At 45.3% G+C, this 27908-nt stretch overlaps 1 protein-coding gene across 5 annotated transcripts; it reads left to right on the plus strand.

Moving 5' to 3' along the window:
• LOC144178448 (uncharacterized) lies at positions 1 to 27328 on the plus strand. Of its 5 annotated transcripts, none has more exons than XM_077706308.1 (15): positions 1 to 89; positions 703 to 1025; positions 2633 to 2802; positions 3910 to 4056; positions 4725 to 4862; positions 4977 to 5096; positions 7657 to 7737; positions 11110 to 11163; positions 11658 to 11822; positions 14530 to 14569; positions 15704 to 15792; positions 17579 to 18026; positions 18787 to 18886; positions 22714 to 22856; positions 25695 to 27328. In XM_077706308.1, the coding sequence occupies exons 2-15, from the start codon at positions 722 to 724 to the stop codon at positions 25853 to 25855; spliced, it is 2160 nt and encodes a 719-aa protein (XP_077562434.1). In that variant the 5' UTR covers positions 1 to 89; positions 703 to 721; the 3' UTR covers positions 25856 to 27328. The 5 variants fall into 5 exon arrangements, with proteins under 5 accessions (XP_077562434.1, XP_077562438.1, XP_077562439.1 ...); XM_077706312.1 differs by having other exon boundaries at positions 17600 to 18026; XM_077706311.1 differs by lacking the exon at positions 1 to 89 and adding an exon at positions 92 to 113.
• The last annotated feature ends 580 nt before the right edge of the window (positions 27329 to 27908 follow it).

Below are 27908 nucleotides of genomic sequence, written 5' to 3' on the forward strand. Positions count from 1 at the left end.
GTTCAGCCCGACGTGATTCATATTGGGTCACGTGACATTGTGTTTGTTTTGGTTGTTTGGAAAGCTCTCCGTATCGCACCTAGTGTCCGGTAAGACGTTATCAATACTTCGTAGTATTAATGCTTTATTTGTCCTCTTTAACCTCTTTGGGCTCAGGCATAGCACCACGAAGCTTACTTTAAGTAGCAGATTGGCGGGCCAAATCTCATCCGCTGTTCGCTGCATTTCTTAGCTTAGTGGGCCACCAGCTTAGTGCACCACCAGCAATCGCGTAGCAACTCATATGAACGTGGCGTAGTTTATTTCCACGCTGATTTTTTCCCTGTCTTGTGCAGACAGCACCATTGTAAACAAATTAGAATGTGGAAAATTGCCAATTTCGCATCGCCCAGTTGCGTTCATGTCACTAAACGGTATGCGATTTCTTGACGAGACAAATGACCTCGTTGACGCTTGCTTTCCTCTGAACGTTTCGCATTGTGTACTCGCTTGGTCAAATACGCGTCTATCAAGAACCAGTACCATTTAAGCGACTCGTTGCTATCGTAGCATAAATTTCCCATTTTTGGCTGGCTGCTGCATGTCCTTTTGCCTCATTCACATCGGGGAAATTGCTAAGCGAGGCAGAAATGTGCGGAAATCCTATGCTGTAATTCTTCGTTTCACAAATTGCGTCACAAATTGCGCTGCGCTGGTTTGCAGGAAACCCGCACTGTGAGCGATGGATACTACTGATATCGCTGCTGACACGGGCAGCAACACCTTACAATCGTCGGGCATCGCAAGCGAAAGCAGTGGGCTCCCAATGGAAGGCATTGACGCGCACTTCAGCCAGCTTAAGGACCGCAAGTTTGCCGTCTGGGAAGAAGTGGAGCTTGAATTGCACATATCTGGGCCCTACACACCTGGCAGCTGCGTCACTGAGCTCTGCTTGGCAGATTCCCTGAAGCAGCTTACAGTGATCCCCTTTGACAAGTGGGTTCAAGATGCCGAGTCTGACACCTTCACAATCTTCGTTGCACATGGTAAGATTCCTTGCGCCGTGGCCTCTACAGTGTGCTCGCGTAAGCGTGCCCAGCCTGACGCCGTTTTCTGCATGTGTCAATAAAAGTCGTCGGGGATTATACAGGGTCAAAAACTCTTGTTTTGAGATCTTGGCCATCCTTTTGAGGTGGATTGCATGGATTAATCTTGGCATAAGATAAGAAAAATGGCTTGTTTGGCTTCTAAAACATGTCATCGTGTGTAGATTGCCTGATGCTGCAAAGCATCCGCTGTGGTGACTCAGTGGCTAGGGCGTTGTGCTGCTGAGTGCGAGGACACGGGTTCAGTCCCAGCTGCCATGGCTGCTTTTCAGATGAGCAAAAAGCAAAAACGCCCATGTGTCGAGGTTTCGGTGCACATTAAAGATCACCAGGTGGTTGAAATTAATCCGGAGCCGTCCACTGTGTTGCGCCTCATAGCCCAAGTGTAGCTTCGGCATGTCAAACCCCATAATAAATGCTGCAGTATGTTAGTACTGTTAGTAGGTGTGTTACTAAGTAGGCGGCTTACAGTGAAAACTGCTTATGGAAGCGTTCTCAGTATTTTGTGCCATTGCTGTGTGCAGCGAAAACTCTCGCTAGGGGAAATGTGAGATCCATGGATTGCCGCTCGCTGGGAATTGAACCGAGGTCCCACTGTCTACAAAGTAGCAGCAATACCTCTTTGTCGTAATTCCACTGTGTGTTTCTCTGCGTGCCCGCAGGATTTTATACATAAGTTTACTGGGCGTAAAGCAGCGTGAACCGGGTTTACTAGGCCACACCAACAAAGGCCACTTCGTCAGTCATGAATGTTCTCGACAACGATCTCACTCAGAAACATCTTACCTGGGTTATGCAAGTGCAGCTCTCGCTGTGTTTTGCGCACAGCATGTAAATGATATTTGCCTGGCATTTTTTCTTTTTTTTGCCACAGCTCAAAGTGCAGCATTTTAAAGTTGGGCACGATGCCCAGTCCAAAAGTGAGATCTAGTTGAGCCTAAATGGTGTATCCTGTGGCAAATATTTTTCGGGATCGGGGGGTGTCCTGAAGGCAGCTAGTTAAAGCTATTCTGTGTGCTATTTTTTGAGCAGTTCTCACTGATGTAGTCGTGTGGTGCCATTTATGAGGGCTTTTAGTTTTGTGACAGACAACTGAAGTTGTCGAAGTTCTTGATTTAGGCTGTGCAGGGAAAGCTACAGATCAGGCCTGACAAAGGTGACTTTTCCTGAAAACTGAGAAAGAGGTAGTTCGATGGCGCGAAAGCACGCAATGCACGTCTTTTTCTTTTCTTATTTTTGTTTGGCATCATTTTATCTTGCATTTACATAGCAAGTTGCTTCACTATGTATAGGAATGTAGCAAAGTAAATTATCTTGCAAAGACAATGAAATAAAAGTTAATGGCTGAAGAGGGTTAGGCAGACTGTTGCAGTTCATACCACCGATAGGATCACAAGAAACAGGAAATGTTTACATCTGGTGAGTTTAAAAAGGGTGCAAATATTAATGCATGTCCTCGTTCCCCTTACAGCCAGAGAAAAAAGCCAACAGCAATGAATCACTTAACTTTCTGTTTTGTCTACCGGCTTCGTTTTTTGCCTTTGCAGATGACAAACTTAAGCAGGGCTGTGAGTACGTGGCCCGTTTCTTGCACGAGGGAGCAGTCATGGCCGTGAGCGATGCCTTCAGCTTCGAGGGGGACAGTGGCGACGAGATGTTGTTTGCACTTGGTGCCAAAGAACTTCGGGACCTGTGTGCCTACAGGAGACATTATCGAGTGAGTGATGGTTCAGATTGTAGGCACATTGCAGTTCATTTTTTACTTCCAAGGATGTGTAGACACGATAAGATGCGAACACTAGCTGTTCAGACTACAAACAACTAAACACCCTTCGAGCAGCTGGGTAAGCGTGCACTGAAGTAGTGCAGCAAATGTGAATGCTTTGTCTATTGCAAGAGCAGTTAATGAACACAGTGGCTGGATTTGTGAGAGAGGCAGAAGGAAAAGCAAAAAATAACGTTGTTGAGTGTTGAGGTTTTGGCATTAGTTAAAGGACCTCGGGGGGGATTTAAATTTGTGTCACCCCATTTTGGCTTGCTCACACTTGAGATTTTTTTTAACGCATTGTCCAAATGTCAGTCTTTGTTACTTGCTTCATTAGTTGCTCACGGATATTGGCACCCATCAGTGTGTTCATTATTGTTCTTAATGTAAAGTTTGTGTAGCTGCAAATCGTGTGCATTTTTGTGTGGAGAGATCGCAGTCTAATTTGTGCAAAGCAAAAATTTTGCCTACCAAGCAGACCAGGACTGCTGCATTGCAAAAGTCGGTGAATGTAAAAACCAGTGGGAGGCATGTCAACAAAAAAAAAACAGCAAAGGATTAGTAAAGCTAGAATTTTTTTCACAGGAAGCTATTGAATCTCTGCTGTTTTTGCTGACTGCAATGAGATTATTTGCACTAATTGTGCGTTTCCTTTGGCATACCTGCTCGTAGCTTGTCATTCAGTGGGACCATGGAGACAGTGTACAACTTTGCTTAAATCGAAAGACAGCCTGAACTAATTGGCAGCCTTCCACTGCAGAGCACTTCAAGCCGAAGTGTAGCTTCACCGCATGAAACCACGAAGTTTGAATTTCTTTTTTGAATATGTGTGTTTCTCGTACATCAAGCAAGGTATTATTTGGGAAGTCGAGAAGATCACATTTCTGCATTTATTTCGTGGACACTTGGAGTCGTTGCGTTTTGCTTGCACATTTTGTGCCATGTGCTGGCAGCAAGTTGCTGTAACTTGCATTGCGTTTTAGAATGGGTCTGCCACTGACATAAGATGAGGCCAACCAGACACCGATTTTACTTTGCTCTGCGTCGGTCCGTTTCCAGGGGTACCAGGCCAAGCTGAGCCAAGATGAAAAGCACTTGCAAGACGAGAGGAGGGAGTGGGCCAAGGAGCGGGAGCTGAACCAGCTGAACGAGGCACTCGTCTGGGAGCTCAAGCAGGGCATCGCTGCCAAGACAGCCGACTGCATGGTATATACGGACACGCCTGTCTCTTGCCTCCCACCGCTGACTGAATCGCTTTGCCATTTTAAGTAGGCTCTCATGAGCTGCAGCAAGTTGCCATTGATATGCCGCGGCTGGGATGGTGTCATATTGAGTAACGTACATCAGAGGGTCAAATTTCTCATCATGCTTGTTGTGGTAAATGCATTCTTGAAATTACCCGCCCACTGCTAGAAAGCCGTTGGTGATTTTGGACTGCCTAACTGTGCATGCCTTTCAGTAAGTGCTATAAAAATACATGCTTCTCCTGGATATTTAAGCTATGTCTTTCTTTTAGCAGGAGCTGATGACGGGGGCTAAGGAGCAGGAGCAGTGTGGAGGATGGTTTTGGGGATTTAAGACTTTTGCAAACCTTGCAGTGGGATAGTGAGCTTTCTGCTGTACGAGAACACGCGGTATTCAGCTTGGGTGCCCTTAGCGTGTAGCCTTGCAATAGCAGGAGCCTGTGGACTATGTTTAAAACAGTGTTTTGGGACCCATTTAACAGTGCCTGTGGTTGGCACGGCAGACCGCATGCAAGGAGTAGACCAGTTGCTTATGTTATGTAGCTGCTGCAAAAGCTGCCGTCAGAGTCTAGCCTAACACTGTGAATGTTGTCAGCTGTGTGCTTACCTGTGCCTCCGTAAATCTTCCAGAAGGCACTGAGTGAGGAGAAACGGAGGTACCACCAAGAGTTGGAAGCAAAAGACACGGCACTGACCTGCGCAAAGAAGATGTTGGACACGTCAGCCAAGAATTACTGTGCTGTGAAGGCAGAGCACGACAAGCTCGTTGTAGGTGCCTTCATTACAGCATCCCACATTCTTTGTGTGTTTTCAAGTGTGTGTGGCAAGCGATGGCCCTCTAGTGCAGAGAATCTTATCATATGCTACTACCGCTTTGTGCAGGTGGACTACAGGCTCCAGCAGGAAGCGTTGGAAAATGTCCGAGAGCAGCTCAGTGCCCAAGAAACCACCAAGGCTCTGCTTCGCAATGAAATTGAACGGCTGAAGTACCAGATAGCTGACGTAAGGCGCATGTGGAGCTGCAGCTCACCTCTTTAACCTGTCCTTGTTCCTTTTTTAGGTGTGGAGTACCTTAGGACCGCACAATGTCCGTCCACGTCCACGCGCATAGCATTTGCAATCGCAAAAAATCACACAGGCAGCGGCAGGATTCGAGCCTGTGTCTGGTAGACCAGACAGAGTTAGTGTCAGTCGTCTTACCCATTGGGCTACGACCGCGAGTCAGTTACCGAGAGTCAAACGGCTTAACCCGTCACCTGTAACGGTGCAGAGTACCTTAGGACCTCCCAATGTCCGTCCGCGCCCATCCGTGCGCACACCACCATCAAGCGAAATTCGATTTCAGCCGTGAGGTGCAGTTTCATTTAGGAAATAATCAAGGTGCAACTCGCGGCTCAAATCGACTGACGGTCGGGGCGCAAATAGGATGTCACTGGAGGCGCAACTTGGATGTCATTTCGAGTCCCCGTACTCTGCACCCTCGCCATCATCCACGGAGGGGAGATGGTGCCATTTTTTTCTGTTTCATTTTCTTTAATATTATTATTTTGCTCTTTGTAGCTCCTAACTTTTCTTGCTGTAGTGTGAAATGTAGAAGTTGCATTACTTTCTTTCTCTTCCTTTTTAAATTCCACATAGTTTGTTTGGAAACAAGACTCTGATTTCCGGGCTGCTTGAAAAAAATAGACAAGTTCACTTCATTTGGAAGATTTCGAAATCATGAGTAGCAAATGTGATTTTGTGCACAAACTGCATTTAATTACGATAAGTAGAGGGGAGAACAGAAGAAAAGTCATTACAGCCCAAGAAGATTCGTTTTGCCATAATATTTCCCAACCTGCATGGGTTGGCTGATTCTGGTAAAAAGCAGACAGAAATTGTATTTGGTTGTGGGCTTGTAAAATTAAAACAAGGGTGAAATTTAAACTTTGCTTTAGGTAGAATATTTGGCATCTTATGAATTGCTGCAGTTTTGTTTGATGGGAAACCTGCACTCGGAAATATGTGTTTAGAGGGATAGATTTTAAATTATCTGCTTACGGTGCCATTAGGTGACGTAGCAAGGGCCCTGTGACACGCTTGGGGAAGCAGCTAACAATGAGAAGGCAATACGCTGATTCGGCATCATAGGGACAAAACCTGCAGTTCGCAACCGATGATCAAACCTAGTACAACAAGTAAGGAATTCTAGTTCCAGTGTCAAATAGCCCTACGCTGCGTGATGGCCTAGCCTAATCATTTGTTCTGTCTTTGGACTATAAAAGTGATTAAAATTGGAAGACCAATCGGCAAACTTATGGCTCACCTGGGCCATCACTGCCTTATGAGAAAATGGCAGGTGTGATTTTTTTTGTAATGCTTTCGACATCAATAGCCATGCCACAGCATGATAGCTCTTGTATCAAACCAACTATGGTGCTAAAACTTATAACCGACAAAGTATTGGTGGAGTGCTGTGGCAATTAAGAACAGCCCAGAGCTCACCGGCCGGATGTGCGGCACAGTCTCCTTGAGTGGCTGTTGTTACAATAGGTCGATTTCTGATGTCGGGGCTCACATTGGAGGCTAGCGTGGTAAGTGGCGACCCTTGCTGCCAGACCTGGTAAATGCATTGGGTGTTTGGTTGCGCCAAAGCTGTGGTGGAACTGTAGCATTACATTGGAGGCATATTGTTCTTAGATTTAACTGGTTTATTGGTGATAACCCTGCTTCAAGTTGCTGTTAGCCTGCATCTTTTGGTGCTTTGGCAGCATACTGGCTGCCTGCTTTTTTCTTTCTTTCTTTCCTCCTTCTCCTTTTCCTTCTCCTCCTCCTTTTCCTCCTCCTTCTTCTTCTTCTTCTTACTCTTCTTCTTTGCTGTTCCGTTTAGTAGGTGATAGAATGTAGTGAATGAAGCAAGGAACATATTAGTAATGCAAGGAATAAAGAAACAAAACCCAACATGATACAACCAGATACAACCATCTTATTCAGGTTGGAATAAGAACGCCCACAAATTTTTTTATAATGTATAGACGGTACGGGATGACTAACTTTGTCTTGTCTTTAATTCCAACATGCATGTCTGATAGCTGCAGCAAAACAATATCAACTGCCATTTTCTACATTCGGTTTGGCACTGCTGTATGTTAATTGAACAAGTTAGATGTCTGGTTTCGTTTTCCTAACCACTGTGATAAAGGGACCGGGAAGACAGCACACGCCCCTGTTTAATTTGGAAGAACTACACTTTGGTAACTCACTCACCCTCACTTTCACCCAGAAGGGTCTTGTTTCGCACTTGCACAAAAAAGAAATTGTAAATATAGATGAATGTTAAGCAAAAGGGGACAGAAGAAAATAAAGCGACTGCTTCGCACTCTAATATTTTCAAAACAGTGCAGTAGGGGACTAACCGGCTCTGTGAAAGGATGGGTCTTCTTTTATTATAAAATCCTGCTCCACGGTGTGCCGGGCTTAGGCGTGTATCAAGCTTTTTGATGTTGCTGTCAAGCTTGGTGCAACGGGATTTGACTGAATGGAAATTTTTTCACCATTTTTGTTTTTCCTATTATGTTTTCAGATGACCAAGGAAGCTAAGAGCCGTGCAAAAGAAAATGCAAATCTCAAACTGGCCGTGAAGTTGATGTCCGAGAAACCAGCTGTAAGTGTGTTTTACTCCATGCGCAAATTTCTGAAGCTGGTTGCCGTTGGTGCTTGCGTGGTACTGCTTATGTGTACCCAAAGCTTCACTAACTTGACTTTAGCAACTGGCCCGCTAGGTGGTGTGCAGAAAAGCTGAACCGTTTAGTTTTGCTAGGTAGTCTGGGTGAACTTGGAGCATGCTCTAGGCTGACCTTTTGGGAAACAGGAAATTTAAAAGTGCATTGTGCTATCTAGAAAACCGTTATCAATGCATATCTTTTTTCTACTTGGTTAAGGGCACAAGGTAAGCCCTATACTTCCCATGCATTTTTGGCCATTTTGAGGTACATTTTTCTCGGCATCTACTAAAGGTATCTACATAATGCATATAGGGTTGCCACCTTTCCCCGCAAAAAAAAAAAAAAAAAAAAGGCCGTTTAGGGGGTGGGGGGTGGGAGCGGGGGACGTGCTATAGAGAAAGTTGAACTTGTGTTAAAAACAGACGTCACGTTTTTTTTTTTTGCATACAATGTCATAAATTGTAGCATTTTCTTACAGAGGAATCCACATAACGTTTTCAAAGTGAGATTCTGGCTATTGCTCTGAATGTGCTGCAGTGAAAAGTAACCGCCCTTGCTGACCGCGCCGGCGGCATTTTGTGGTGTTATTCATACTTTTGGTCCCCTTCCATCTGAGGAATCGCGCTCGGCCACATATTTTCTTGGATTGTGTGTCTTTGCGGAGCTCAGAGCTTGTCGACACATTTATCGTGGTAGTGGCTGTATTGACGCTTACAAACGGCCAAAAAAGAAATAGCTGCTGCACAATGGCCAAAAAACGGGCCAATGTCGGCCGGTTTTAGGTACAGACCGGCAACCGACCCGTGGTTTTAAAATCTGGTCGGGCCGGTCCAAAACCGGTCAGGTGGCAACCCTAAATGCATACGTCATTTTCTTTCAAAATTTTGGGCTCTTTTAAGTGTACGAGAATTATTGAAATCAGACTAAAATTAAAATTTTTAATATTTTTTTTTTTGCCAGTACCTAAATTTTAGCTTAATTTTTATATTGAAAATTCTGTAACAAAAAACAGTTGCGTGCATATTTTCAATTCTGGCACAGCAGATATGACAACTTATGTAGATGACAGGAAAAAGAATCAGCTGGTTATCCTGGAAGATGTAGGAAATAATGGTACAGTCTTTGTCAAAATTTTGTAGGCCAAGCCAGAAATGCGCAGGCTGCAGAAAATTCAATGTACAAGCCTATGTCCCGAGCTAGGCAGGACAGCTATAGAAAACACCTTTCTTTCTTACTTCCTTAAAATATTTTTGTCACATTTAAAGGTAAAGCAGATTCTTTGAGTTCTTTGTGGTCGAGAGAGAGAATCAACTTGAGAGAGAGAATCAACTTTACTGAGCTCGAAAATTCTATGGTGCGCGCAGGCACCAGACGGGGTGGTTTCCTATTCACGGGACCCATATGCCTCCAGCAACTCTTGGCCCCTGGCCGTCAGTGCCAGCTGAGTTGGCAGGGCGGGGCTGGACAACAAGGTCGCCCATCGCTCGGGGGGTTGGGGATTGGGGGTGTTGGGGGGAAGGGGAGGTGGGGGGTTCTTGAGGTCTTTGCACTCGGCTATGATGTGTGCCAGAGTGCCTCTTTCCGTTTTGCAGAAAGGGCAGAGTGTGTCGTGCTGCGCCGGGTACATTTGGTGTAACAGAACGGGATGCTCTAGCGATCCCGCCTGCATGCGCCGCAGGATCGTTTGCTGTTGCCTGGTTAACTGTGGGTGCGGTTCAGGAAGTTTGCACCTCGCGTTTCTGTACATCTGAGTAATGTCTTTAAAGCTCGTCACGATATACGGTAGCTCAGCCGGCTCGTCCTCGGCCCGGATGGACAGTTCTCGGGCGTGGTGGTCGGCGAGGGCGTTGCGTTCCACCTTCGAGTGAGCCGGTACCCACGTGAGCTCGATGGCTCGTCCAGGAGGCTTGTGCTTGGAGAGAATGGCTCGCGCCACGGTAGAGATCACTCCCCTTCGGAAGCTTGCGTAGGCTGACTTCGAATCTGTGACCACGGTGTCCATGCTCGGTTGCACGAGTGCGAGTGCCACGGCTGCTTCTTCCGCAACGGCTGGGTCTGTCGTCCTCAGCGACGCGCTGACGAAAAGATTTAAAATTGGTCCACAAAATTTTTACAAAGGGTGTACCTATGTTATAGAAAGCGGTTTTGAGATAATTGAGTTTAAAGTCAGAAAAAGGTGTAAAACAATACTTTTTTGCCACAGGAGCCACTCGAGTCATTTATTTAGAAAGCACCAGCTTTCTAATCACTGTTGGAGTAATTTTTTTGCTTTTCAGCCTGTCGTCTGTTCTGCCTTGCCTATATTGTGAGCTGTCGTGCAGCGTTGCTCGCAAAATATCTTTTCTGGTCAAGCTCTTTTAGCCACTTGATGGTGGTGTTGCACCCAGGGTTCAATCCAAATTATTTCAAAATGCTGGCTCGTGCGATGCTACCATCATTGAATGAAAGAACCGCATCCAATGTTGCAATCTTGAGAGTGTGAAGCCCTACAAAGACATTCTTTTGGCGTGCGGCACCGAAGCACAAATGTTGAAAAAACGTGCACAGCGTCTTTGGATTGCCTTGGCTGAAAAATCAGCTATGCAATGGTTGCCAAACTATTTCTTAATACAGCTGGTTCCGGACTAACATTTCGATCTGGAGCTGGGAGTTTCTTGATGGGAAAAATGACAATAAACACGGAACACATTCTACAATGGGACTTGGTCACTTACAACTTGCTTACGAAAAAACTGTTTTTGAGTCAGAAATACAACCTTCTAAGATAAGTGTGAATATGAAAAATGTGCATAAGGAGAAGAACTTCCGTTATGGCGAAGAAAAAAAAAAGTCACCTTTTTTAAAAATTTTGCCTTAGCCTGTGCTCATAAGTCAGTGTGGCTTTGTTAGAAAGTTAGCCTATGCATTTTAAGGTTCCATGTTCGCTGCGATGAGTCCAATTCAACTGCTTTGGCTCGGGTAAGGAAAAATTGTCAGGCTGAATTTATGCAAGCCCAGATTTCACTGTGCTAGAGTGCTGTTTTTCTTTTTAGTTAGTTATTTCGAACTTTGATGATTCCGTTTTTTCAGCTTTCATTTGGACAAAGTGCAGCAGGATCACAACAAATTGTTGAGCAATAGTAAATCGACTCTATTGAAACCCCTTTGCAATGTAAGGCGGCAATACTCGCCGAAGCTGGCACGCAGCATGATAGGTGCTGGGGCAGTGTTAGGGACTAAGCCTGCCACTTTGTTGATTTGCAAGTTACTAGCCTGCAGGATCTAGGCTAAGGTTCTGCCACTGGTTCACGCCTCATCATCGTTTGTTTCAGGCGGTTGATGCCTGTGTCGGCACTGCAGAGGATGGGGAGACCCTTGACAATGAGGTAAGCTCCCGTCGCAAATCTGGCTGGAATGGCAGGGTCCACCGTAATGTTTTAGCATTTTTAGTTCCAGCTTCCGAGGGATGGAGTTTTGTTATCTATACTATTTCAAAAGTAGCTTAGTGCTGTTTGTATGCAGAGTGCTAAAAATCCCCAAATTTTCTTAAAAATCTCTCTGATGGCCCGACATTTTTATGTCAAACAAAATTGGCTAGAAATTTCTACATGTAAAGATACAGCTTGCAACACTGTTTGATAGCAAAACAGCTATGGAAGGGGCAGCCTCACATGACTGACCTAAGACTGCAATAAGCTAATAGCCAACGGTAGTGTGAAAGAAACTAAACTTAATCACAGAAGTATCATAGACAAATCATAGAGATCGCACAGTCGTGGCGATATGGAGTTGTCTTGCAAGCCTGAATTTTAAGGGAAGCTTGCTGATACAATGTGCTACGACTGACTGGTGCTGGTCGCTTTTGTCATCCGTCCACCAGGTGAACAGCAACGTGTTGCTCACTGGGTCGGCTGCCAGGGAGCTGGAGGACAAGGTGAAGGAGATGATGGGCCGCCTGAGCGCTGCTGCGGACGAGTACGCCAAGCTGTACCGCAAGTCCGCCAAGCAGGAGCGCCTGCTCACCCTCTGCCAGTGTGTTGGCAAGGTGAGCTACCCGTTTGCCTTCTTTCCCGCTTCGGACTACTGAAGGCCACGCAAGAGAGCAGTGGTTCCAGAGTTCAGTTCGTTTTCTGCAGCAGCGATGAATGTCATGCCCGTTTGCAGCAGGGAAGTTACTGTCATTTCCTGTTTCGCACAGGTTGTTGGGAATTCACAAATTCGTGCAGTTGCACCTCCCCCCCCTTGATTATTTGGCACTTGAAAGAAAAAGAAAGTAGGGCAGCTTCACATTAGTGGCACGAAGACGAGGCAAACAGCAAAGCTGGCGGCCCCGCCTGGCTTATTCTTAGTTCGGATAAGGTTATGCGTGGTTATGCTTGGAGACCCTTATACGTAAAACTGCGCATACTGACGGGACAAGGAAAAGAAGCGACGGGACGAGCGCAGAGTTGGTTCATCATTCTTAGCGCATACGGCCGGAACAAGGAAAAGAAGAGACAGGACGAGCTCAGGACCAACTAGCCGAACAACATGCTTTACTGAGCTTGGAGACTCGTCCAAGTTTTCTGCGTGGTTATGCTTCGACGCAAGGTCAAATTTTCTGCGTGTTGTCGTTGTTAGCCCCCCAAAAAGGAATGAACACTCGGTCATTAAAGTATGTACAGTGTGTTGTTTTATTTTTGGTACCAGTTATTTTTTTCGGGATTGGACCGAGGTTGTCACATCCGTTCTCGAGTAGCTGCGCGGCGGCTTTCGCGCCCCGCTTTCTTTTTTTCGGGAGTGACGCTCTTCTGTCTCCCAAGCTCTCCCTTTGTTGAAGACCCGGCTGTTGCACCTCACATGGATTTCTGAACTTGCCGCTGAAAGTTCTCTATGACTGGTGGGCCCAGATCGTTTTGTTAGCAGGCATTCACATCTTCCCCCAAAGTGGACCGCGTAGCACGCGCAAGAACCAGTGGCAACTGGTTTCGCAAACTTAGCGTCTCTAGCGCGAGCCATTCTGTGCTTCCCTCTTGAGGCGCGAACGCACATGAACTGGCGAGGAGAATAGCATGTGAGAGATCACGCCATAAACACTGAGCAGAGTTACAGTGTACTAGACAGTAAGGTGTGTCGTGCGGGGAAAATCAATGGAGGGCGCGGGTCACTTTTGCGATGAAAAAATTGTATGGAGCACAGGCGTTCCCCAGAGAACTTCTGTTGCAGCTAGCGCCATCTATAAGTTTTTAGATCAAAATAAAGAGTTGTTTGACAGGTTTTATGAAACTTTAATAAAGAAATGAGACTATTTAGGACAATAAATAAGAATTAATTGAACAAACAAAGCTCTTAAAACCAACTGGCAAGCAGCGGCCGCCAGGTGCGCTGCTTACAACAGGGGTTCCTCAGCAGAAATTTTTATCGCAAAAGGGACCCCCTGATCAGCCCCGAATGACACACCGCTCTCTTCTAGTACTCTGTAGCAGAGTGTTTTCCAAGGTCGAGCGGTGCGGCGTGTGTGATGACGTCATCGCTCGGCGAGGTTTTCCTGGTCACGTTCACCAGCCCAACAGCGATGCTTGAACAGCAGCGGTGTTAAAAAAGTGGTGTGGTTACAAAGCATAAAAAAAGCCAGACAAGTTGCGCTGCTGAGCACGAGGTCGCGGGTTCGATTCCCGGCCACGGCGGCCGCCTTTCTGATGGAGGGGAAAAGCAAAAATGCCCGTGTGTACGATATTTCGGCGCACGATGAAGATCCCCAGGTGGTCAAAATTAATGCGGAGCCCTCCACTACGGTGCGCCTCATCACCTGCGTTGCGTCGGCGCGTTAAACCCTACAATTTCAAACACACGAGACGCCGACCAGTCAAAAAATCGTTCTTGACGTTTCGGCTTCCAGCACGGGAGCCTTCCGTGCTGGAAGCCGAAACGTCAAGAACGATTTTTTGACTGGTCGGCGTCTCGTGTGTTTGAAATGTATTCTCCGGGCCAGACGGGATTCCGTCACTGTCTCGACTTCATAAACCCTACAATCAATCAATCAGTTCTAGCTTTGTAGCTTTGCACGTGGAGCGTAATAAAGTTAGCCAAGTTGTCTATATTTTTGTACGATGTTCAGGACCAACGGCAAGGAATGGTATGCATCGTCTCTTGCAGTTGGCAGATAATGAAAAAATTGCCAGAAACGGAGTGGCATAACATGTTGCACAACTCTAAACTTACACCCCATAGACGAAAACTGACTGAATATTTGCGCTTAAGGTGTTAAAATACGCACTATGTATAAATCTCAAGCGCATAAGTTAAAAAATAACAAAAATGTACTCAAGACCATTGTCACCCCTTAACTCACTCCGAAATCTCGACACGCAAGTGTTGCTGTTTCTCGCCTCCGTCTGAAAAGCAGCTGCCGTGGCTGGGAATCGAACCCACATCCTTGGTCTCAGCAGATTTACTCGAATTTAGGCTCTGTATCTGTTTTATTGAAGGTGTGATTGTCTCAAAATTTTTTCGCGTTGAAAATGCCAGTGGAGCAGACAGCTATGGATGGGCTTTTCAAAATGGGAGTGCACATTCTACTGATTCTAGTGATAATTAAGCCTCATTTTTGGCTAGTCATTTATGCTGACCTTTTGTTCAAATTGAACAAACATTGTAGTGACAGAATGGATTCTAAAAATACTTTTCATCTTTTTTGGTGCGCTCCTGGCTTTGGTTTGGCAGAATTTTTTAAGTGGCAGTGTAGTAAGTGTTCTGTTTGTTTCACATTTCAGGATGGTGACTGCACTGCCGGCGTTTCATCATCTTGTCCATGTACGTATACACATGTATAGGTATTTTCGTCTTATAAAGAAGTGGTGCCTATTCAAGAAAGGAACAGACACACCTTGTAGTTGGAACTCAACTTACCTACCAATCAGGATTTAACGTAGTCCTTTGGTAGGCAAACATAGTCATCTCCATTTGGGAGACTCCTTTTTTGTCATTTCCTCTCCCTCTCTTTGATTTATAGTAGTGTTGATTGACAGGGTTATTGGCACACACAGTGGTACTATGTTGATTGATTGAGTGATTGAGTGATTGATCGATCGATCGATCGATCGATCAATCGATTGATTGTGTGGGTTAACGCGCCGACGCAATGCCGGCGATGAGGCGCGCCGTAGTGGAGGGCTTTGGATTAATTTTGACCATCTGGGGATCTTTAACATGCGCTGAAACCTCGTACACACAGGCGTTTTTGCTTTTCGACTCCATCAGAAAAGCAGCCGCGGCGGCCAGGAATCGAACCCGCGACCTCGTGCTCAGCAGCGCAACGCCATAGCCACTGAGCCACCGCAGGAGGTTACTATCATTGTGCGTTAACTGATAAGAGCATCGGGTGTGTCGTGAACGTGGAGCTGGGCTGCTGGAAGAAATACTTTACTAGCCAAGCTTTTTATCAGATATTCTGGTTCTGCGTGTTTTAACAGGGTGGAAGCTCTCCTAGCAAAGTGGTGTTGAGGATTTTTTCCAGAAACTACAACATGAAAGTATTGTGAGATCATTTCACTAATGGTGCTGTGTTTAAGGAAATTTTTTTGTGTGTGCAAATGTGCATGACAGAGAGAAATGCAGTGGTTTTAAGAACTGAGGATTTCTCTTTTCTGGGGGAAAAATTGGCATCTTCATCTATGAGCTTCTTGCATCACTCCGTTTTTCAGTTTTTGATCTTTTTGTGGGGACGTTGACCTGTAATCAGCTGCTGATAATCGGAAAAATGGAAATTACCACACATAATGTGTGCCAGTAGCAAAATTCTGACCAGACTTAAGATTATTGGGTATTTTTTAGAAAATTGGTGCATATTAGACCAGTTTTAAGGTTTAAGCGATTTTATTTTTGTCGTGTGAAAACATTTTTTGTGTTTAATCAAGCTGCCTTTGCTTCTCTCTTTTTTTTTTCCAGATGGTGGTTCTCCTTTTAGATTGACCGTAATCAACCCCGACCTGCTTGCTCCAAGGAAAATTTCGAGCAGTGTGCCAGAGATTTCTGAGGTAACAACATGATATATAACATCATAGTCTGTAACATAGCAATACAGTAGCCAACCGTGTTTTCGGACTCCAAAAATTCCGACTTGCTGGATATTCCGGACTTTCCCGAGGAACCGCCAGTTGTCCCATAGGACAGGAGTAATGACTTACGGATTTTTTGGACTGCTCTTTTATTCGGACTATCTTTCGTTCCCCTCCAGGTCCGGAAAATCGGTCGGCTACTGTAGTAGCATGAACGGCCATTTCGAAAGGGGTGGTTGCCTAGCTGTTACACTGTTAGTGTGATGTGTGATGCTCCTGACATACAAGCCTTATACCCCTGTCAAACGTGCCTTTTAAGTGGACCTCTGCCTTCTTTCAATGAAAAATTAGTGCCTAGAATTTGCAAACAATATAAGTCTGCTTGCTAATTGTAAGCACTTTTTCACAATGGCCTTCGAAGTGACCTGTGACATTTTTTTTTTTTTTCATTTTTTTTACGTTTTTGCTCCTTATTTGCAGCAAAAATCGGTGTTGTGCCTAATTTTGCAGAATGGGACTTGGAAGGAGTTGTATTTCTGATCAAACTTGCATACTATGCATATGCAAACACTTCCATAGATGTATGTACACCAGCTGCAAACTGGCAATGATAATCTTCAAAACCTGGGCGCTGAAGCAACGAGGGCTAGGCATACGCGAATATGTTTAGTTCTGAGGGCCATCTGGAGCCTGGAAAGGAGCATTTCTGAAGTGCTCTGAACACAGTGCAGCTTGTCCCCTTCACCGCATTCCTTTTATGTAAGAGCTGCGCCCGATCTAAACTTATCCCAGTCGGGAAAAAAGAAACTTGTCACCCTTGATTAAGTAGATCACACGTTTTTTTTTTTTCTCCCTCCTACGCTGCAAATTTCCTGTTGCACAATGAGAAGTGCGCATTGACACTGGTGAACTTATTAAGTCACCTTTATGTTTTATTTCATTTGTATGGGCATCATTTGCGCACTGTGAATTGGGCTGTGGCAGAAACTTTTGCCTTTCAGATGTGTTGTGTGCACATGTAGCTTATTGGTTGCTTTCATTTTCATCTCTCATGCCTTCTAATGTCCTCTGTACCTTTGCTCCAGTAAAAAGTGGCTGACTGAGGGCTTGTAGCATCTTAGGTCGCCTTCTTTCAACAAACCTTGTTCTCGTTCTCTATCGTGTGGGCTTGTAGTTGCTCAAAGTTATGTCTACAGTTAGTGAAGTGCTTTGGTGACCACTTCTGCTCTGCTCGAGTAAGCACTGCAGCTTAGTGTTGCGTGCGTAACTATCATAGCTAGTGGATCGGAAAGTGTGCCTAGTGTCACTAGATGGGGTGATAGGTGACAGAGTACCGGCACTCTTTTCTCCTATTGTTCCTTGCCGCCACTATGATCATCGGTCAGTTCACATCATGTGACACTTGTTTACACTGCGACGGTTCATGGGCACCACCATTTTGTTGTTTATGCGTTTATGCGTTTTCTGTCGGTCAACTGGGGTAGTCTCAGCTCTTCCTCCCTGCTGTGCGGCTGGCATCGTTCCGAATGCGAATCAAAGATAACACGCTTCGCAGCGTTTCAGCTGTGTCCGAAGAGGCCATGTTGCTGCATTTTCGGCAGTGTTGCTTACAAATGACCTCGTCCAAGTTAGCGGTGAGGCCGCAGAAGCGGCAATCTGGCAACACTGATAAACCACAAAGTGTCCGCCGTTGCTCACTTGCTTGCCTCAGTGACGGTACTCTGTATCTTACCTAGTGACACCGAGTGTGCCCTTGCTCTCACAGCTGAAGGGAGCCCCCCCGCAGATGCGCATGCCGCCACTGGTGGACCTGTCCAGCTGCCTGTCGGGCATCCAGAACCTCACCTGCCAGGAGTGCCCCCCCACAGCCGTCAGCACCACGGATGCATCCTGCCGGGGCGGCGCCAGGCCCAAGACGGCTGCCAGAGACGACGCCATCGCTGCTCCCACCTGCGTCAAGTCCCGCAAGGTGACCACGCTCGCCTGGAAGAAAGTGAGGCCCTCCCCGCTGGCAAGGAGTCACCGCTTCGTCCCACAGAACAGGCAGGGCTGGAGCCTGGTCAATGCGCCGCCACCCAAGGGGTTCGGAGGGCCCGTCGGGATGAAAGGCACGGCCGCCAAGGACGTGGCTGCGCAGACGGACGGAGCTGCGACGACCGATGCAGCGGCACAGGTGGAAGCTACCGTGCCGGCGGCTGCACCGGACCCTGCTGGTAGGGTGCATGGTAACTTGGTCCTCAGAAAACCGCTTCCTGCCTTCACTTTGAACGCAGTTCGAAGTGAAGGCAGGAAGCAAGTTGTGTCACACAGGGGTCCTGCTTTACAAACGTGCCACAATCAGTAGCAGTAGCTCTTTGGTAAACTGAAAAATGACAGAATCGTATCGGGCTCGTACTGCTTTCTGCACTGCGGAACAACTTTGATTGGATGAACTGAAAACCAAGGAAAATTTTCAAGAGAAGCTCCATTCAGCTGAAATTGCTATCAATGGCAGGTTTTAGAAGACCAAGGCAAAGCTTTGCAGTTGAAGTGAAATAAGAATCAGTAAGTTCCAACACGTTAAGCAACGTCAGATTTTGTCTTTGTGGACCCTTTAACTTTAAAGCTTATCATTTTTATTATTTTTCTTGACTGGGCAGGGGTATGATAGGTTGGCGCACGAAAGCTGACTGTCATGGTTCACATGCAGTTGCTAAATTCCACGGGGGGGAAGAAATTCTATTACACATAAGGGATACCTCGTGGCTATCACTGATGACGAAATAAAAATGGTGTTGTGCTTGAGTGTCACTGCAGTGCGTGAAGGTATGGTGTAGAAAAGTAACATGTGCCACCTTTCATTTTAGTGCAGCTGAAAAAAAGGGCGGTAAGGGGGGGGGTTTGGTTTTTTATTTTTCAAGTTTATTGCGGCTGCTTTCTCCTTGGTGCTAGTTTGTACCATGGTTTATTTTTTCACTGTCCTTGTTTCTGCAGAAATTCAGTCAGAGGCAGAAACTGCTGAGCTGGACAGCGACTTTGTAGCCATTGAAATGCCCGAACAACACGGCGAGCCTACCCCAACTGCTGCTCCAGAGTAAGTTCTGGTTGCTTCCTCATGCTTTTGACAAATCACGTGCTTTAGGTATAGTACTATGCAATGCTGTCATTCATAAGGAAAATGAAGAATCTTAGGAAAGAACTTCTGCGGTTGCTTTTGCCATGCCCGGTATCGCACAGTTGAGTATAGATGTATTATGTAATTTTACCTTGAATGCTTCCTCGTCATTTTACTGGGAATTGGTGTTTCTTGGCCGACTTTATGATGAAATACGTCCGCGGGGACGCAGCTGTGCATCAACAGCTAATTTTATTTTTGGTCAATGTACAAAAAAAATTTGTGTAGAAATTTCACTGTGTATTGAAAAAACCTTATGTGGCATTGCTTATGCCCTAGATACAGCTAAACGTAGTAGGATTGGTGTGTTTTTTAGCTAATTCTGTAGGTTAAGGAAGAAAAAAATATCTTGTGCTCTAAGCTGCTCGGTGAAGCATATTTATGTTAATTCTCTTGGTTGAAATAATTCAAGATGTATATTGCAATTGTATCATCATGAGGCTGTTTACTGCCAAAAAATATTCTTAGATGCACATAATAAAAAAAAAATTATTTTAGAAATTATTTGTATGTGGGGATATCCGTACCCTGTTGACGTAGCAAAAAAGAAACCAGCGGCAAGAACACGCAGGACAAGAGAAGGAGGGACACAAACACAACGCTGGATTACCAACTGATTTAATCGGGAAAAAACGATACACTTATATGCAAAACCACGCGCGCGCGCACACCTTGACAGCATGAAGAGACAGCTTTATACAGCTAGGAAGTGAAATTCTTTATCTGTTAGAACCACCGAAGGAGCGCTGACACATGTCTCCTTGTTTTTTCTTATAAAAAACGCCTCAAGTAACTCACGCTCACGTCTTGATTTGCCCCTCCCCACAGTTACGGCATGGTGAAATTTTGGAACACAATCCTGGCAGCTTTTTGTATGTAAAGCTAAATTGCTACCCGTGCCCGAACTCAAAGTTGCTCGGTGCTGCCTCAATCTTTCATTAATGCACCCGCCCGTTTGTCCAATATATATTTTTCCGCAGGACAGTGGGACGGAGTAAACAACACCCACCGCGCACGACGTAAACTTAGTTTGGTGGTTAGTCTTGCAAGGGTCGCCTTTCCGATGGCCCGAGGTAAAGCGAGGGATTGCAAACCTGTGTTTTCTGAACGCCCTGAACAAAAGTTGCCCGCATGTCATGCAGGTGAGCCTTGAAGAACAAGTAAAACGCCTGCAATCGTCTGGTTTTCCCTCTCATATGTTGCTGGCGGTCGGGGAATCTTTGAGTAGGAAATTAAGCAAGCCTCCTGGAAAGTCTTGCTGCCCAGAGAAGAATGCGAGAAAAAAGGTGGAAGTGATTCCCTACTTCCACAGGACATCGCATGGACTGAAAAAAGTAGCGCAAAGATTTGGTGTCACCATGGTATTTTCAGCACCACGAAAACTTTCTGGGCTGTGTTCCCAAATTACTGGGGGCCATCGGAAAGGCGACCCTTGCAAGACTAACCACCAAACTAAGTTTACGTCGTGCGCGGTGGGTGTTGTTTACTCCGTCCCACTGTCCTGCGGAAAAATATATATTGGACAAACGGGCGGGTGCATTAATGAAAGATTGAGGCAGCACCGAGCAACTTTGAGTTCGGGCACGGGTAGCAATTTAGCTTTACATACAAAAAGCTGCCAGGATTGTGTTCCAAAATTTCACCATGCCGTAACTGTGGGGAGGGGCAAATCAAGACGTGAGCGTGAGCCGTAAAAACCCGCGTATAATACGAACCCGCGTATAATACGAGGTGTAATTCGGGGACATCAAAATCAGAAAAAAAGTTTTCATCCGCATATAATGCGAGGTAAAGAGCACATAAAACATTTATTTGCACTGCCGTTACCGTTCAGTCTTTGTCAGTTTTCGCTGGCACCGTCTCCCGACGTCCGTTTAGTCATCGTCAGGGTCGCTGCCGCTGTCTGCTGAAGTCGCCTTGTCGGAAATGTCTTCCCACAGAAAGTGGTCCTCAGTGCTATCAAGGGCGTTCGAGATGCCGCATTTCTTAAAAGAGCGACTGACGAGCTCCTCTGGAATGCTGGCCCACGCATCCGCGATCCAGCCACAAAGCACCGCTGGAGAAACCCGCGTCAGCCATTCGGTAGCTGTCACTTACGGGTATCCTGTCCTCATCCACTCTTGGTAGCAGGACCCGATGCAGTCTTTGAGAGGCTTGTTGATGCAAATGTCTAGCGGTTGCAGCTGCTGGGATGTCATTCCTCCTGGCATGACAATGAGTTCGGTGCGGGGTTCGTGCAACAACTTCTTCACGGAATCGGCCAGGTGGCAGCGAAAGGCGTCCAACACGAGCACTGACGGGAATCCCCAACAGTGCTCCAGGCCGCCGACACCACACAAACTTTATCCAGTCAAGCACCAGTTGCTTTCTCCACCCACGAATGCTGCCTTCGGTAACGCCGAACTGCCGTCCTGCAGCGCAATTTCTGATGGTCTCGGCACATAAAATAACTTTTCTTTTAATTGCAGACGAATACTGTTTTAGTGCACCCGACATCTTGATAGACTTGCGGTGAACGTGCCGAGATCCTTCGCCTAGTCAAAACAATCTAAATGGCGCCGGCTGAGAGAAGCAGCAGCCAGCTAACGCCACAGCAAGATGGCGCTCCCTCCGCTGAAACCGAAAGTGCAAATTCTTGGGGGAAAACTTTGGGATCCACATATAATACGAGGCACAAATTTAACAGAGTAAAATTTGGAAAAAAACCTCGTATTATACGCGGGTTTTTACGGTACTTGAGGCGTTTTTTATAAGAAAAAACAAGGAGACATGTGTCAGCGCTCCTTCGGTGGTTCTAACAGATAAAGAATTTCACTTCCTAGCTGTATAAAGCTGTCTCTTCATGCTGTCAAGGTGTGCGCGCGCGTGTGGTTTTGCATATAAGTGTATCGTTTTTTCCCGATTAAATCAGTTGGTAGTCCAGCGTTGTGTTTGTGTCCCTCCTTCTCTTGTCCTGCATGTTCTTGCCGCTGGTTTCTTTTTTGCTACATTATGAACCAACAAGCCCAGCATTTCACTCTCCTGTTGACGTAAAGGTATCTCACATTGAACAGTGAATTTCGGCGCACGATAAAGATCCCCAGGTGGTCAAAATTAATCCGGAGCCCTCCACTACGGCGCGCCTCATCGCCTGCGTTGCGTCGGCGCGTTAAACCCCGAAATCAATCAATCATTGAACAGTGAACTATTGGATACCTGATTTGTTGTAGCGTTGGTGGGTATTTGCCTTTGTTTTTCCAAAACCATCTGCAAATTTATCTGGGACTACACGCAACCCAGGTGGTTGACAACAAATTTTTGTTTGCAAAAGTGCAGTGTTTTGAAATTTGCGCAAACGGATTTAAATATTTAAAATGAAAAGATAGTTGCCAGTTTGGCTTTCCTGCTGTGCTTTTTCAATATTGATCTATGCCAGCAAGTTCTCATTATCATCAATGCAACAAATTCATCTTCTCATCATTGCAGTATTTGGTACAACATGGAAAAAGCCCTCGTTGACCTACATAAGCTACTCCAAAGTTGTTCACCATGCCAAACCCCTCTAAATTGCCAAATGTGCTACCGTTTTTTATGTTTTGGAGAAGTTTTGGTGGCAGCTTTTTAAAACAAATACAGCATTATAAAAAATAAAGGAAAATTTTCTTTATGGCTCCACAAACAAGAAAAGTGTAGATTCGCCTAGGACGCAGCGAATGGTTTGGGGAGCGAATGGAGAGTGGTGGCTGACCGGCTCTTCCCTCCCCCAGGCCTGTCGCCGTGCCCAAGGCGCGACCCACTGTGTGCTTCCTGTGCTTGGAGGAAGTGGAGGACTGGGAGGACCACATGAGGGAGGAGCACCGGCAGGTGTCGTGCCCCGTGTGCGGCTGCCTCTTCGACGCCAGCCTGCCCAGTGCGTATCTGGAGAACCACGTCGAGGACCACTTCACGCCCCGGTTCCTCGATTAGGGACGTGCCGCCCAGCGGACACCCACCCTTGTTTCCACGGTGCCGCGGCACGCGTGATGCTGACCCAAAATCTTGCGTCTCAACTGCCCATTAGCTTTCCGGGTTTTCTCACGACTTCCGAGATCTCCCAAATTGCTGCTTTGTTTTTTTAAACTCGTCTGGAGTGATTGTAAACAATGCTTGGACGACAGTGTGTACTCATGAGTGCTTAGGTGTCCTCAAGGCCCTTTTATCGTCACCCATTTTGTTAAGCATTATTTTCTTTTACGTGGGCGCACAGCTGGACATTTATGGACCTAATGGGGCTGAGAACGAGGAAACCCAGAGGTGCGGTTGGCTGGCAGCGAAAAAAACGAACTGCGGACCACAGGCATTTTTGTTCTAGTAATGCTCCCGTGGACTTTGGTCCGCATGCTTCTGTAGGTTGGCATTTTCACACCCACAGATATACATCCCCAAATGCGGCGCGAGGGAGAGTTACTAGAACAAAAATCCTCGCAGTCTTTTTTTTTTTTCTTTTCGTTTCATTGCCAGCCGGCTGTACGCAAACTCAGCCCAATTAAATTGCTGGCAGTTGTTCATGCATCATCATTTGCTTCATCTATGTGGTGGTGGGTCACGCATATGCAATATTTTTTACCGGTGTCCGTGCTTAATACCAGCTTCTTCTTCGAGTGTTTTTAATTTGTCTGCATTATTTTAGGCTGGCCAGTTGCGATGTACCCTGGCAGATGCCTATGAGATGCACATTTGATTCAGACATCAGTCATCTTCATGTAGTTTTATGAAACAGGTGGTGCGACTTTTAATCCATGCCGTCGCGGACCATGAAAAGCACGTGAAAAGCTTCGCAGGACTAAATGCATGCTAGTTTTAGCATCACTCTAATGTCTTCCTCTGATGTTAGTTCCAACGCCAGGGAAATAAAAAAGGGCCAACTTTGCTGTCAAATTTTGGCAAGCTGACTGCTAGCTGTGCTTTGTTTTGTTATGGGCATACTGGTTGTCATACCTAAGTGAGACGAAGATTTAAATTGGAAAATTATAATTCTTGTAGTAGTTTCATTCATTAAAATTGGCTTTTTACTAGGTAGACTTGGTGGATTTTTTTCACTCACAAAGTTTCTGAACAGCTGAAGAATTGTAAAATGTTCCTTAAAAAATTGCTTTAGTGCAAGATTTTTTGTGATCTTAAAAAGAGACTGTAAAAGAGGACAGTAGAGTGCGAAATCGTGCCGGGGGCACTTATAACGAGCACAGCTGGGAGTGTGATGCCGTATGATGATGCTTGGACGATGGGCTCAGGGTGTCAGTCACTGAAAATAGTCATTTTTTTTCCAAAGGTTATATGACAAACATTTTTTTATAGAAACTGCTTAGTCCATATTTTTATGATGCCTTGTGATTTTGTAATTTAGCAATATCCTGTACCCTCTCGAGAGTTGTAAGAAGATAGTCTTGGCAAATTATTAGAAATGTAAGAGATCCATGGACCATCATGAAAGGTTGTCAATTACATTACAGAAAGAGCATAAAAACTTTTTTTTTTTTTGATGGTTGGTTTTAATCAGGTATGTTGACTGAAGTTAGCAGGCGAAGTATCTGGTTTCCTGAAGTCTTGATTGCTGTAAACAGCTGTACTGAACTGTTAAATGTGAGCAGTATTCGAGAGCTGTTAAATGCTGATTTTAGTGGCTACATTTTATTGCATGATCCTTAGTGGATGTGCAGCATTATGTTATGTTTTTCAAGTTCTGTGCTGTAGTTATTATACTCACACTAGCAGCGTGCATTTAGCCAATCTCTTTATAAGTAACCACTTTTTTTGTAGTTGCACCAGTATAAGTTTGCTAAGCACGAATGTACCGTACACAATGAGTTTAGAAAGAAGAGTGAGGCTTATACTTTGTGGGCACTAAATTTGCTTGAGTGAATGGCACTTAATGCTAAGGTGTTCCTGTTGTCATGTTTTCCTTATATCAGTACTTTTATTTTATGGTTTTTCATTGTTTACGAGGCCCTTGTATTTTGGAAACTGCAGCTTGGTGAGGCGCATGCTGCTGTTTCGTTGGTTAATGCTGGTTTGTATTTTGGTTAAGGCCTATCAAGAATGTATGTCCAGGTTATTGTTTCTTGCATGTGGGTGCTTGAGAATGAAAAGAAAAAAAAAACACAGTTCAGGCATCAGAATGAAATTAAACAAGTGTAACCAAAAAGCACACCACAAAAAAAATCATGCGCGACATTCATTTTGAGAACATATTCTGCTCAGCATTACTGGTGTTGCAAGCTGTCTGTAACAGGAGCCTAAAACCCGGAGCAATACCTTTTGGTACTGTTTTTATTTGGTGACCGGTTTAGCCACATTTAAGCACTTAGCGGGGACGATCTTGGTCACTCAGCATTTTAAAAGGGGGAAAAATTTTTGTGCAGTTTTTTAGATCAGATGCTTCAGGAAGCTTAGCTTCTTGTGTGCTAAGTTATGTATGCACGGCTTACGTAAACGGAGAACTGAATTTAACAACTGTCATGGATATGCTTGCCAGAAAGACATGTAAGCTTGAAGGTGCTTCAATTGCCGAACACCACATCAGTTTAGATGAGGGTGCTGTGGAACACATCAACTGTAACTTTGTTTTTGTGATTTTGTGAAGTGTTACGTTCGCATCTCTGCTTGTAATAGAAATCCTGGAAATTGGGACATTAAAGAGCTGATGTTTAGGTCAGTAACAGCTTTTCCAATCTAATTCTCGTCCAACAAGCGTGTGGTGCAACCTTCGCAGGTGTCTCAACGATCGTGACTCACACCGTGGGAAATTTTTGTCACCCTCTGTGCCCATCCACTGCTAGGAGCACCAAGCTGGCTTGCCACGAGCGCTCTAGCAGAAATGTGAGCAGGGCTCTTCAGAACATAAGTGGGCTAGAAGGATTTTGCGGCATTTGAAAGGTGTGCTAAGAATCCATGAATGTTTGATAAATATTGGCTTCTGACCTTTCACCCTTCAGCTGGCGAGGACAGCTGGCGTTTCGCTGGTTGACCCTTGTAGGAGATAATGTGAAAACATGCTGCTAAAGTGCACTACCCATTGTGAAATAAGTGTGATGCATATTGTTGTAATAAAGTAATAAAATCTGCTGCAAGCAGCTTGTAGGATGTGTGCTGCCCCTAGTGGTGAAAGGGTGAAGAAAGTGACAAAAATATTTCTCATTCACTTCACCATGCTTCCGTGTCACTGGCAAACCTTTCTTATATTTTTTGCTCCATGCTTAGTGTCAAGGCCAAAAAGCATTTCTAGGGGGTCAGGCATAAAGTAAATAGAGCACGTCGTTACAAAAATAAATTTTCACCGGATTGTAACAAACCTATGAGTGGCCACGAAGATTTCCGCAATGCGCTTGCATCTGCTGTGACAAAAGTTTGAGCGCCACACATCACCGTGCTTAAGTTTTCGTAACCTTCTGCCAGTCTAATTTTTTTTATGAAATCAAATTACTGGTTTCTTGTTTGTTCCTCAAGAACAAAAAATACCAACTTTCTATCTCGTATGTGGTCAACAACTTCGAGTTTTTCTCCGCATCAATGCAAATTGATCACGACTGTAGTGGTTGACGTGTGGTAGATATTTTAATCCTTAACACCCAAATGACTCTCTTGCTTGATCTAAGCTGAGGTTGAACATGTCTTGCAAAAGAACAAAAAGCAAACTGGTTTTACTTGCAACTGCATCTCACATTAGGTTCATGCCCCTTGGAGTTACGGGGTTTGGAATGTTGCCCCTGTCATTGCAAGTATTGCACTGCACGTAAAATCTATGGCACCTTGCACGGTCAAATGCAAAAGCAAGGTTTTTTGTGCATATATTGGAAGTTATGCATGGCCAAAGTGCAAGTGGGAGCAGAAAGCAAAAAATTCCAAAAGTGGCTTGTCGACTATGGCTTTGGCTGCTCGTGTAAAAAATTTTCTCTCAACATAAGCACCATATGCTTTTATGCTTTTGCTGCTTTCAGGCTGAGCAGTGTTGTCTCACTTCGGCGTTTGTTTGAGTTTTCTACAGTTTGAGAAAATTGCCGTGTCTAAGGCCGTCAGAGCTAGGGTTGTGTTTTCTGTTTTATAAAGTGGTATGCATACATGTATAATTGCTCGTGGTTTGTAGCACTGTTCTGGAGGTTGTTTGTTGCTGTGAAGGCTGGACAGCTATGTGATAGATGAACCCTTTGGTTTTGTTTCCCGTGTAAAATTGTGTAGACCAGGATCGTGTAGCCTTTATTCAGTACATATGTATGTGGAACGTTTGAGCCTGGACAGAGTGTGTCAGATTGGTTTTCTGCTATAGTTCAAAGAATTCACGTGTTGACCATCTCGTCGGGCCAGTATTCCCATTGTAGGCCAACTTCGCCAATAAAAAGTTTTCCACGAGTTGTCTGATCCAGCTTCGGCATTTCACTGCAGCGCTGCCCAGGGTTTGGCATTCATAACCTTCTGCATCTCATGTATGGTCAGAACTTGGAATAAGCAGCGTACTTGACACAGCTGCTTTTCATTGCGTTTTTAGCCTCCCTTTAAAGTGAAGGCAGTAAAAATTTTTCAAACACCGCACCCCTTTTTAAGCCTAGTCTCAGATGCATACGACAAGGTGTGCCCAATAGTGACTAGCACCAGCTTACAATGCAGAGGCAAAAAAAACTACCCAATAAAATCAGGTCTCCCATGGGTGCAATGGGTTTCTTGTAAGCCTGTGCAGTTTTAAGAAGACACTGATTCGAAGATGGGACTGTGGAGGAGGCAGGTTGGGCAGCCGCAAGGACAGGAAAAGCAAATGACAGCACGACACCAAAGCCGATACTGCTCGTTTTCCATTGCAACCACCACCCAAAAGACCACTTGCCTCTTTCCAGGTCGTTTTCCTGTGTAATTTCTTTGTTGTTCGTTTTCCTGTGTAATTTCTTTGTTGTTTGAGCAAAGATTGGCAAAAATTTGAAACGGGCATAGAATTCAC

The sequence above is a fragment of the Haemaphysalis longicornis genome, unplaced genomic scaffold (genome assembly GCF_048455015.1).
Source record: "Haemaphysalis longicornis isolate Haplotype H1 unplaced genomic scaffold, Haemaphysalis longicornis Haplotype H1 scaffold_4, whole genome shotgun sequence".
NCBI classification, from domain to species: Eukaryota; Metazoa; Arthropoda; class Arachnida; order Ixodida; family Ixodidae; genus Haemaphysalis; species Haemaphysalis longicornis.